The sequence below is a fragment of the Triticum dicoccoides genome, chromosome 5B (assembly GCF_002162155.2).
Source record: "Triticum dicoccoides isolate Atlit2015 ecotype Zavitan chromosome 5B, WEW_v2.0, whole genome shotgun sequence".
Lineage (NCBI taxonomy): Eukaryota > Viridiplantae > Streptophyta > Magnoliopsida > Poales > Poaceae > Triticum > Triticum dicoccoides.
Genome location: NC_041389.1, coordinates 536,013,324 through 536,025,439, shown reverse-complemented (window position 1 = coordinate 536,025,439; position 12,116 = coordinate 536,013,324). Strand labels below are relative to the sequence as shown.

At 49.6% G+C, this 12,116-nt stretch overlaps 1 protein-coding gene across 1 annotated transcript; it reads left to right on the top strand.

The window, feature by feature from the left end:
- Window positions 1-382: 382 nt before the first annotated feature.
- On the top strand, window positions 383-5,415 carry LOC119309971 (E3 ubiquitin-protein ligase WAV3-like). Its single transcript, XM_037585858.1, has 3 exons — window positions 383-861; window positions 4,193-4,244; window positions 4,390-5,415. The coding sequence occupies exons 1-3, from the start codon at window positions 383-385 to the stop codon at window positions 5,413-5,415; spliced, it is 1,557 nt and encodes a 518-aa protein (XP_037441755.1).
- Window positions 5,416-12,116: the final 6,701 nt, after the last annotated feature.

Sequence of the window (12,116 nt, the reverse complement as noted above, 5' to 3'; positions counted from 1 at the left end):
AATTAATCATGATTCGGTGCTATATTAAATCACACCCCACAGCTATAGTAGATCCATTGCTACGCACGAACAAAATTATAGTACGTTTCATCGGAGAAGAAGGCGAATCCAAGAGCTTAGGATGATTAATCCCATGGAGACGAGGTGCGCCGTCTGTCATGGCGACATGGGCCGCGGCCACGCCACCTTCACGGCCGAGTGCTCCCACAGCTTCCACCTCCGCTGCGTCCACCACCAGACCGCCTGCCCGCTCTGCTTCACGCCGTGGCGCGACGTGCCGGGCGTGGCGCCCGCCCGGGACCTGCTCTTCCGCGACGACGAGCCGCTCGAGCCGTAGCCCGCAGCTGCCGCCACGGAGACGACGACTGCCGGCGGCGGAGTGATGTCCATCACGACGCACTGCGAATACCCTGCCATCGCCAAGGACGCCAGCCGCGACGGCTTCGCGGTGCTCGTGCACGCCAAGGCTCCCGCGCTGGCTCCGGCCGCGGCGAAGGCGGCGCGCGCGCCCCTTGATCTCGTGATGGTGCTCGACGTCAGCGGGAGCATGGGCGGCCGCAAGCTGGCGCTGCTTAAGCAGGCCGTGGGCTTCGTCGTCGACAAGCTCGGCCCCCACGACCGCCTCAGCCTCGTGTCCTTCTCGTGCGACGCCCGCCGCCTCACCCGCCTCACGCGCATGTCCGACGCCGGGCGGGCCTCGACCGAGCGCACCGTGGAGTCCCTGGCCGCGGGTGGCGGGACCAACATCAAGGAGGGCCTTCGCGAGGCGGCCAAGGTGATCGACGGCCGCCGCTACAGGAACGCCGTCACCGGCGTCATCCTGCTCTCCGACGACCAAGACAACTACACGCTGTCTTCAAGGTTTTACAATCAAGACGTGGCCACCGACTACATGTCATTTTTTACAATAAAATGACATGTAATAAAATACAAAACATAATAGAATGTTTGAGATGAGATCAATATGCTGTCCCATTGGTTGCTTGATTTCCTCCATGCCTCTTTTCAAGTCTTGAATGACCATCCAGGTCCTCGACTCATCATGGTGAATTTGTTTGCCTATTCCACTCCGGGCAGATGCCATGTCGTGTTCCCAGCAATAGCAATAACATAAACAACAAATTGCAAGCAGTAGCAGACAGTACATGAGCAAGCAATAGGAAGTAGCAGCACAGCATCAGCAACCAATTGCAATATGCAAGAAGCCAGCCAAGCATCGTTGGTCCGGTTTGTAACACGAACAGAGAGCCAAGAACTATTGAAGAAATAAAACACGAATGGATAGACAATTAGAGAGCAGTAGAGTTTGCCGGATCTATTTTACCTCGCTCTTGCCGGCAAGTGGCAACGGCGACGGTGCCGGAGAAGATTCTAGTCAACCGAGGCGGCGGTGTGGCGCCTAGGCATGGCAGCGAGGCAATCCCAGGCGCCGGCGGCAAACTGTTAGAATAAATCCGAGGCAATCGTCGATCATCCGAGGACCAAGCAATCACACGAGCACGACACCGAGATTTGTTAACGAGGTTCACCGATATGGCTACATCTCCGGGGCTTGACTATGGGCGCTCCTCCCCATGACACCGCTACAATACCGCACCCGGTCGCTCTGGACACCGGCACATGCCGCCGGCTTCCCCTGCGTTCCGGTGCTATTATGTTGGCATAGGTTACATCGTGTGTCTACCCCCGCTATATATGAGAGGCCTAGGATACAAGTGTCCTATTAGGACACGACTCCATATCCTATCTAAACACAATACAACTACAAGTCCAACTGCAACCTACCTTGTACACAATATTAGACACAACTCTAACAAACTCCACCTTGGCGAATATTCTCCACCACCTTGAGTTCGTCCATGTGTCAAACTTCCATGTACATTGAACTTGAGTTTATCCCATGAGTACCGCTGCTACTCCAAAGACTCCATGTGACTCCACCTGCAACTTGTAGTCCCTTCTTTTCTTGACCACAGTCAACACTCGAGCAAAATTAAGTTCCTTGTTACTCTAGTGTGTGCTCCCAACTTCCAGAGTATCAGTCCAACGCCATCACACTGATCACTGACCTGCATGAAAGTGAACAACTCACATATTGGGTGTCACACATAAGAGTTACCTGAACTCAACATCACCGCTCCTTTCTTGACTGCATGTCTAAAACTTGAAGGAATTTCACCATTGCTTGTAGTCATCCCGAGTCAAATTCGCAGTTGTCTCACCACATGTATGACCACCAGAGCCCTGGCCCGTCTCCATGTCCTGTATGTACCGCACGCCTCGCCGCTATTACCGCGTCGAGCCTCCACTGTCCTGGTCGAGTCTCAAGGGTCACGAAACCACACCACTCAACCCCCACTGCAGAGTACCATCGATCATCACCGACCGATGACGAGTTTCACGCTTTCATCGGACCACTGGGCTCCAGTCTGAATTATGTGTCCCTCGCTTTTTCTCGTCCGCTGAATAGGCTTCGATTCCTTAGATCCTTACATCATAGCCCCTCAATCCAGCTCCACCTTCAACATGACTCCATGGTAGATGATCAGTCCACCCACGCGCCCCGTCAACTTCAAGCTCACCACCTTGAATCAACCCCGCGCCATAGTCTTGTCGAAGCCACACAAGCCCTCGAGGCCTGCGCCACGTGTTTCCACGCCCAGAAGTCGGTCACCATCAGCATCACGCCCTGTGTCGTCGTCGCCGATCCCACCACCGTCTTTTGTACCAACCGACTTGCGTCGATCCCGTCAGACTGCCCAGTCCGACCCAGCCAAACTCGTTCGACTGTATGACACGCTCAAGGCTCCCAAATCGCCTTCCACAAAATTTCCATCCATCACCTGACAATTCCATCTTAGCTGACATGACTTCCTGCAACGCCTTCAAGCATCCCCGTTGTGCCAACAAATCTTTCACCCTTGTCTGCCATAACCCAAAGTTTTCAGTTCCGTGAATTTCTCCACCTCAAACGTGGTACCCAATGACGCCATAGTTCTTTGTACGACTGACCCTGCGAAAAATTATCTGAGCTTTCCTCACGTGATGCCCAAGTACATAAGCAAAACCTGACATGGTACACCCTCATGCACTAATAGCAAATTCCAACCAAAGAATAAAAATCTTCTGGTCTTCACGTGAAGCAGCACCTGGCGCAATTCCCGATGCTAGCAATTGCTTTCCTGCCAATTTCCTACGCAAGTAGTACTCCGATGGATATGTATCAATGGATTTCCTCTTCATCGACTTGATCTGCCTTTGCGCCATATACAAGGACTCGGTCCTCTTCTTTTGGTCCAAAACAAAACTCACGTCTGCACGCACCCACGCGTTCGGCTTGCGCTCAGCAGCTCAGCTCTCCGGATGGGCCTCCAATCTGCTTGCGCTGGGGCCCGCTCGGCTTCCCTGCTATGCGTTCCGTCAATGACTTACGATCTCGCCGAGACCGAATAGATAACGAACACTATGCACGTTGCCTGCCTGCCCGCCGTCGCCACTGAACCATCCGCCGCTGCATGTTGCCTCTCTGATCGCCTCAAAAAAATTACAACCACCGATTCTGCTTCTTAGATCGCCTCAAGTCGATTCCCACTCCAATGATTACGATCACTCCCTGCAGAACTCCAACAATACCTTCCGCCTCCCTTAGATCAAGGGTGCACCTCCGTCCAGCCTAGCTCATGATACCACTTGTTAGAATAAATCCGAGGCAATCGTCGATCATCCGAGGACCAAGCAATCACACGAGCACGACACCGAGATTTGTTAACGAGGTTCACCGATATGGCTACATCCCGGGGCTTGACTATGGGCGCTCCTCCCCATGACACCGCTACAATACCGCGACGGCCGGCCGGCGGGGAGGCGAGTCTAGGTGGCGGCGGCGGCGGTGGCTCGCTCGTGCAAGCGCCTGGTGTGCGAACAAACGAAGAGAGAGATTTTTTTTGAGACAACATCGCGAAGTCTTTATTAATTCGTCACAATGTTTTACAGGGACGGGTGGAAGATCTTCCGGGTGTCCCAACCACACATGGTGACCCACACCGAGAGATAAAGCAAACTTCGCTATGTTGTGAGCTTCGACATCCGAGCTCCTAAATTCATGACTAAACTTACAAAAATCAAAATCTAAAGAATGACTCATGATCTCATGTAGGATAGCTCCATAAGCTGATGAGTTCTTTCTCTTCAGGTCCTTCTACTGGGTGGCCGTGTCCCCGCGTATCGTGGACATTGAACAGGAAGTATCGGCGTTTTTTCTTTTGTTTTTAAATCGAAAACAACGACACGTCCAGGATACAGGTATCGCCGCCGTATCAATGCGTATCCCCGTATCGGCGACGATCGGTACGCCGATACACAAGTTTCTGCCGTATCGGTGCTTCATAGCTCGTGCCACCTTCCCTGATCCGCACGGGCGACGGGTCCTCACCGCCGATCCACACGTTCGGCTTTGGGACCGACCACGACTCGGCGGCCATGCACACCATCGCGGAGGCCACCGGCGGCACGTTCGCCTTCATCGGGAACGAGGCCGTCATCCAGGACTCGTTCGCGCAGTGCATCGGCGGGCTTCTCTCGGTCGCCGCGCAGGAGGCGCGCGTCGCCGTCGAGTGCGTCTCCCCTGGCGTTCGCGTGCGGTCCATCAAGTCGGGGCGCTACAAGAGCCGCGTCGACGCTAACGGGCGCACCGCCGCGGTGGAGGTCGGCGAGCTGTATGCCGACGAGGAAAGGCGCTTCCTGCTGTTCGTGGACGTGCCGAAGGCCGGCGCCACGGACGACGTGGCATCGCTGATGAAGGTGAGCTGCACATACCGCGACGTCGCGACCGGGCAGTCGGTGGACGTGGCAGGCGAGGAGGTGGCGGTGAAGAGGCCGGTCGAGGCGCCGGAGGCAGAGCCGGACGTGGAGGTCGAGCGGGAGCGCCTCCGCGTGCAGGCCGCCGAGGACATCGCGGCGGCGCAGGCGGCGGCCGAGCGCGGCGAGCACGCGGAGGCGTCGGAGATGCTCAGCCGCCGGCGCATGGCGCTGAGGCAGTCGCCGCTGGGCGCGAGCGGCGACGCCGGGTGCGCGGAGCTGGCGGCGGAGCTGGGCGAGCTGAGCGAGCGCGTGGGGGACCGGAGGGAGTACGACCTGTCGGGGCGCGCGTCGTTGCTGTGCGGCATGAGCGCGCACTCGCAGCAGCGCACGTCGGTCAAAGTTGGGAGGGCGAGGTACGCGACTCCCGCCATGCGTAAGATGGTGGACCTGTCGGTGAAGACTCGTGAGCAGCAGCGGCAGCAGCAACAGGCACAGGCACAGCCATCGCCGCCCTCGAGGACGACGATGCCACCGCCGCCACCACCTTCGACGGCGAAGCCGGCTCTCGCTAAGAACCTGGTGAGAAGGTACCACCGATTTCTACGTCTCAAGTGAGCACGGGGCGATCAACTGAACTGCTACGAAAATGCTCGCGCGCGAGCACAGGAAATAATTAAGACCTGAACTTGCACGGTCTTTTTAGATTTTCCTCTCTCTTTGCATTCACCAATCTTGTACGAGTAGGTTTCACAGTTTACACCCGCAAAAAAAAAATGTTTCACAGTTTGGTTCAAAAATGTTCCTAGCAGATAATAGGCTGGTTTGGCGAGAGTGGATTTTCTCCCCTGCACACCCGAGGTTGTGCATAGATTAGTGCAACTTTGGAATGGCCCCTTGCATGCAGCCTTTTGCAGCTCCACCCATCCCATCTCCCATCAATATATTTTGAACCACAAGTCCAATTTAATTTTTGTTTTCAGACTCATGTTGCTTGTGATGAAGGCTTTCAAATAAGATCAATTTTGAATATGTTTTTTTTAATTCACTAAGTTTCTCGCAAATTCAGCAACTGGAACTTAAAACTTGGTGTGCCCTTGTGCGGAATCCAACAACTTTACGAATCGTGAGCTAAATTGGGTAGTTGAGCAAGTTTCAACTACTAATTTAATAAAACAATCATAAATTTAGCAAGTTTCAAAACTAAAACTAAAACCCTGAACCCTAAAACCCTAAGCCCGGAAACCTAAAACCCTAAAAGCACATGAAATTTAGTAAAACTTGATAAAACAATGTTATTATTATCGAGTTTTAGTATTTGAAACATATATTTTTTAAAAAAGTTGTCAAAAATTATTTAAAATGGGTCTTGTTCGAAAGTTCTCTTCGCGACGAACGTAAATATGCAAACAAAACTTAATTTAGATTTTTGGTTCAAAAGTTACAGTAAAATTAAATTAGAAGACGAAATGAAAAAGTCATAGGGGGTGAGATGGATGGCGCATGTAACTCTATGACAAAAGCGTGCATGCATTATGCATGGGGCCCTCCATAGTTAATTACTCCTATGTCTTTTTTGTAGACAAAAAAAATAGGTATGCATGCAGATCTCCAACCAAATGAACGACTGAGACATGCACGGGATAATCTCTTTTCTCCTAGTTTGGCTCACTGTTTTCTCTTTTACATTCGTATGAATTACTGTATTTATGGATGCCAATAGTTGGGAAACGTCAGCCGGAGACGTCGTGTGAGTGAACACTTGGTTCGCTCGAAAAACACAGCCCGGGAAAACTATGATGTTCGCCGGGATTAATCCTTTAGTTAGTTTGAAAAGATCCCGTCAACGTGTAAACACCTGTAAACCTTCATGTGTTTAGCATTATTGTTAATCTTCCCGAACGAAACCAACTCAGCGAGAGCCTCTCCAGGTCTTTTTGATGCTACAACACGGGCAAGGAAGAAAAGGCCAAAAAAAGACCCAGCTTTAGCACCACAAAACACATGCCTTTAAAACTAAAGTATATTTTTGTCATGTGTATAAATGAAAATTTGCCAAATACTAAGCAAACTTTTTGCGTAGCTCTAAAAATTTAATTTGCCAAATAACATATAAACTTCAATGCACATGGCAAAAATTCTATATTAAAAAGGAACATTTTCTATCAAACAAAAAAAGAAAGAAAAAGATTTTCCATCATATATAGGATGAATTATCCAATTGCATGTAAGAACACATACTAAAAAATCCTTTAATTGCCATCATACTAATGTAATTGCCAAGGTCTACATAATAAAGGTGCAATGCTAGCTACAATAAAACTACTATTGTCTAAATAAACCAAAGCTAAGGTACCTATTGTTGGGGAACGTTGCAGAAAATTAAAAATATTCCTACGGTTTCACCAAGATCCATCTATGAGTTCATCTAAGCAACGAGTCAAGGGAGTGAGTTTGCATCTACATACCACTTGTAGATCGAGTGCGGAAGCGTTCAAGGGGATGGTGATGATGGAGTCGTACTCGCCGTGATTCGGATCACCGATGACCAAGTGCTGAACGGACAGCACCTCCGCGTTCAACACACGTACGGTACGGACGACGTCTCCTCCGTCTTGATCCAGCAAGGAGGAAGGAGAGGTTGAGGAAGACAGCTCCAACGGCAGCACGACGGCGTGGTGTTGTTGGTGCAGCAGTACTCCGACAGGGCTTCGCCAAGCACGTACGGAGGAGGAGAGGTGTTGGGGTGGGGAGGGGCTGCGCCTTGGCTTGGGTGTTCAGCCCTCCCCTCACCCCTCTATTTATAGGGGAAGGGGCAAGGGGGCCGGCCCCTCTAGATGGGATCTAGAGGGGGGGCGGCGGCCAGGGAGGGGGAACTTGCCCCCCAAGCAAGGGGGGCGCCCCCTTTAGGGTTCCCCCCCCCAACCCTAGGCGCATGGGCCCAAGGGGGGCGCGCCCAGCCCTCAAGGGGCTGGCTCCTGCCCCACGCAGCCCATGTGGCCCCCCGGAAGGGGTGGCCCCTCCCGGACCCCCGGAACCCTTCCGGTGGCCCCGGTACAATACCAATATGCTCCCGAAACTTTCCGGTGTCCATTTGACAACTTCCCATATATAAATCTTTACCTCCGGACCCTTCCGGAACTCCTCGTGACGTCCGGGATCTCATCCGGGACTCCGAACAACATTCGGTAATCACTTACAAGTCTTCCTAATAACCCTAGCGTCACCGAACCTTAAGTGTGTAGACCCTACGGGTTCGGGAGACATGCAGACACGACCGAGACGGCTCTCAGGTCAATAACCAACAGCGGGATCTGGATACCCATGTTGGCTCCCACATGCTCCTCGATGATGTCATCGGATGAACCACGATGTCGAGGATTCAAGCAACCCCGTATACTATTCCCTTTGTCAATCGGTACGTTACAAGCCCGAGACTCGATCGTCGGTATCCCAATACCTCGTTCAATCTCGTTACCGGCAAGTCACTTTACTCGTACCGTAATGCATGATCCCGTGACCAGACACTTGGTCACTTTGAGCTCATTATGATGATGCACTACCGAGTGGGCCCAGTGATACCTCTCCGTAACACGGAGTGACAAATCCCAGTCTCGATCCGTGTCAACCCAACAGACACTTTCGGAGATACCTGTAGTGCACCTTTATAGTCACCCAGTTACGTTGTGACGTTTGGTACACCCAAAGCACTCCTACGGTATCCGGGAGTTACACGATCTCATGGTCTAAGGAAGAGATACTTGACATTGGAAAAGCTCTAGCAAAACGAACTACACGATCTTGTGCTATGCTTAGGATTGGGTCTTGTCCATCACATCATTCTCCTAATGATGTGATCCCGTTATCAATGACATCCAATGTCCATAGTCAGGAAACCATGACTATCTATTGATCAACGAGCTAGTCAACTAGAGGCTCACTAGGGACATATTGTGGTCTATGTATTCACACGTGTATTACGATTTCCGGATAATACAATTATAGCATGAATAAAAGACAATTATCATGAACAAGGAAATATAATAATAATCCTTTTATTATTGCCTCTAGGGCATATTTCCAACAGTCTCCCACTTGCACTAGAGTCAATAATCTAGTTACATTGTGATGAATCGAACACCCATAGAGTTCTGGTGTTGATCATGTTTTGCCCGCGGAAGAGGTTTAGTCAACGGATCTGCGAAATTCAGATCTGTATGCACTTTGCAAATTTCTGTGTCTCCATCTTGAACATTTTCACGGATGGAGTTGAAGCGACGCTTGATGTGCCTGGTCTTCTTGTGAAACTTGGGCTCCTTGGCAAGTGCAATAGCTCCAGTGTTGTCACAGAAGAGTTTGATCGGCCCCGACGCATTGGGTATGACTCCTAGGTCGGTGATGAACTCCTTCACCCAAATTGCTTCATGCGCTGCCTCCGAGGCTGCCATGTACTCCGCTTCACATGTAGATCCCGCCACGACGCTCTGCTTGCAGCTGCACCAGCTAACTGCTCCACCATTCAACATATACACGTATCCGGTTTGTGACTTAGAGTCATCCAGATCTATGTCGAAGCTAGCATCGACGTAACCCTTTACGACGAGCTCTTCGTCACTTCCATAAACGAGAAACATGTCCTTTGTCCTTTTCAGGTACTTCAGGATATTCTTGACCGCTGTCCAGTGTTCCTTGCCGGGATTACTTTGGTACCTTCCTACCAAACTTACGGCAAGGTTTACATCAGGTCTGGTACACAGCATGGCATACATAATAGATCCTATGGCTGAAGCATAGGGGATGACACTCATCTCTTCTTTATCTTTTGCCGTGGTCAGGCATTGAGCCGAGCTCAATCTCACACCTTGCAATACAGGCAAGAACCCCTTCTTGGACTGATCCATTTTGAACTTCTTCAAAATCTTATCAAGGTATGTGCTTTGTGAAAGACCTATGAGGCGTCTCGATCTATCTCTATAGATCTTGATGCCTAATATATAAGCAGCTTCTCCAAGGTCCTTCATTGAAAAACACTTATTCAAGTAGGCCTTAATGCTGTCCAAGAATTCTATATCATTTCCCATCAAAAGTATGTCATCTACATATAATATGAGAAATGCTACAGAGCTCCCACTCACTTTCTTGTAAACGCAGGCTTCTCCATAAGTCTGCATAAACCCAAACGCTTTGATCATCTCATCAAAGCGAATGTTCCAACTCCGAGATGCTTGCACCAGCTCATAAATGGATCGCTGGAGCTTGCATACTTTTTAGCATTCTTAGGATCGACAAAACCTTCCGGCTGCATCATATACAGCTCTTCCTTAAGATAACCGTTAAGGAACGCTGTTTTGACGTCCATCTGCCATATCTCATAATCATAGTATGCGGAAATTGCTAACATGATTCGGACGGACTTAAGCTTCGCTACGGGAGAGAAAGTCTCATCGTAGTCAATCCCTTGAACTTGCCGATAACCCTTAGCGACAAGTCGAGCTTTATATATGGTGATATTACCATCCGCGTCCGTCTTCTTCTTAAAGATCCATTTATTTTCTATCGCTCGCCGATCATCGGGCAAGTCTGTCAAAGTCCATACTTTGTTTTCATACATGGATCCTATCTCGGATTGCATGGCTTCGAGCCATTTGTTGGAATCCGGGCCCGCCATCGCTTCTTCATAGTTCGAAGGTTCACCGTTGTTTAACAACATGATTTCCAGGACAGGGTTGCCGTACCACTCTGGTGCGGAACGTGTCCTAGTGGACCTACGAAGTTCAGTAGCAACTTGATCCGAAATACCTTGATCATCATCATTAATTTCCTCTTCAGTTGGTGTAGGCATCACAGGAACATTTTCCTGAGCTGCACTACTATCCCGTTCAAGAGGTAGTACTTCATCGAGTTCTACTTTCCTCCCACTTACTTCTTTCGAGAGAAACTCTTTTTCCAGAAAGGATCCGTTCTTGGCAACAAAGATCTTGCCCTCGGATCTTAAGTAGAAGGTATACCCAATGGTTTCCTTAGGGTATCCTATGAAGACGCATTTTTCCGATTTGGGTTCGAGCTTTTCAGGTTGAAGTTTCTTGACATAAGCATCGCATCCCCAAACTTTTAGAAACGACAGCTTAGGTTTCTTCCCAAACCATAATTCATACGGTGTTGTCTCAACGGATTTAGACGGTGCCCTATTTAAAGTGAATGTAGCTGTCTCTAGAGCGTATCCCCAAAATGATAGCGGTAAATCGGTAAGAGACATCATAGATCGCACCATATCCAATAGAGTGCGATTACGACGTTCGGACACACCGTTACGCTGAGGTGTTCCAGGCGGCGTGAGTTGTGAAACGATTCCACATTTTCTTAAGTGTGTACCAAATTCGTGACTTAAATATTCTCCTCCACGATCTGATCGTAAGAATTTTATCTTTCGGTCACGTTGATTCTCTACTTCATTCTGAAATTCCTTGAACTTTTCAAAGGTCTCAGACTTGTGTTTCATCAAGTAGACATACCCATATCTACTCAAGTCATCAGTGAGAGTGAGAACATAACGATATCCTCCGCGAGCCTCAACACTCATTGGACCACACACATCGATATGTATGATTTCCAACAAGTTGGTTGCTCGCTCCATTGTTTCGGAGAACGGAGTCTTGGTCATCTTGCCCATGAGGCATGGTTCGCATGTGTCAAATGATTCATAATCGAGAGACTCCAAAAGTCCATCAGCATGGAGCTTCTTCATGCGCTTGACACCAATGTGACCAAGGCAGCAGTGCCACAAGTATGTGGGACTATCGTTATCAACTTTACATCTTTTGGTATTCACGCTATGAATATGTGTAACATTACGCTCGAGATTCATTAAGAATAAACCATTGACCATAGGGGCATGACCATAAAACATATCTCTCATATAAATAGAACAACTATTATTCTCGGATTTAAATGAGTATCCATCTCGTATCAAACGAGATCCAGATACAATGTTCATGCTCAAACTTGGCACCAAATAACAATTATTAAGGTTTATAACTAATCCCGTAGGTAAATGTAGAGGTAGCGTGCCGACGGCGATCACATCGACCTTGGAACCATTCCCGACGCGCATCGTCACCTCGTCCTTCGCCAGTCTCCGTTTATTCCGCAGCTCCTGCTGTGAGTTACAAATATGAGCAACGGCACCGGTATCAAATACCCAGGAGTTACTACGAGTACTGGTAAGGTACACATCAATTACATGTATATCAAATATACCTTTAGTGTTGCCGGCCTTCTTGTCCGCTAAGTATTTGGGGCAGTTCCGCTTCCAGTGGCCC

What these genes read in the sequence shown, in the direction of transcription:
- LOC119309971 (XM_037585858.1), top strand. Translation starts at nt 383, where the DNA reads ATGTCCATCACGACGCACTGCGAATACCCTGCCATCGCCAAGGACGCC. An exon ending in AACTACACGCTGTCTTCAAG is followed by an intron (nt 862 to 4,192) that starts GTTTTACAATCA and finishes CTTTCTCTTCAG; the next exon opens with GTCCTTCTACTGGGTGGCCG. An exon ending in TCGTGGACATTGAACAGGAA is followed by an intron (nt 4,245 to 4,389) that starts GTATCGGCGTTT and finishes GGTGCTTCATAG; the next exon opens with CTCGTGCCACCTTCCCTGAT.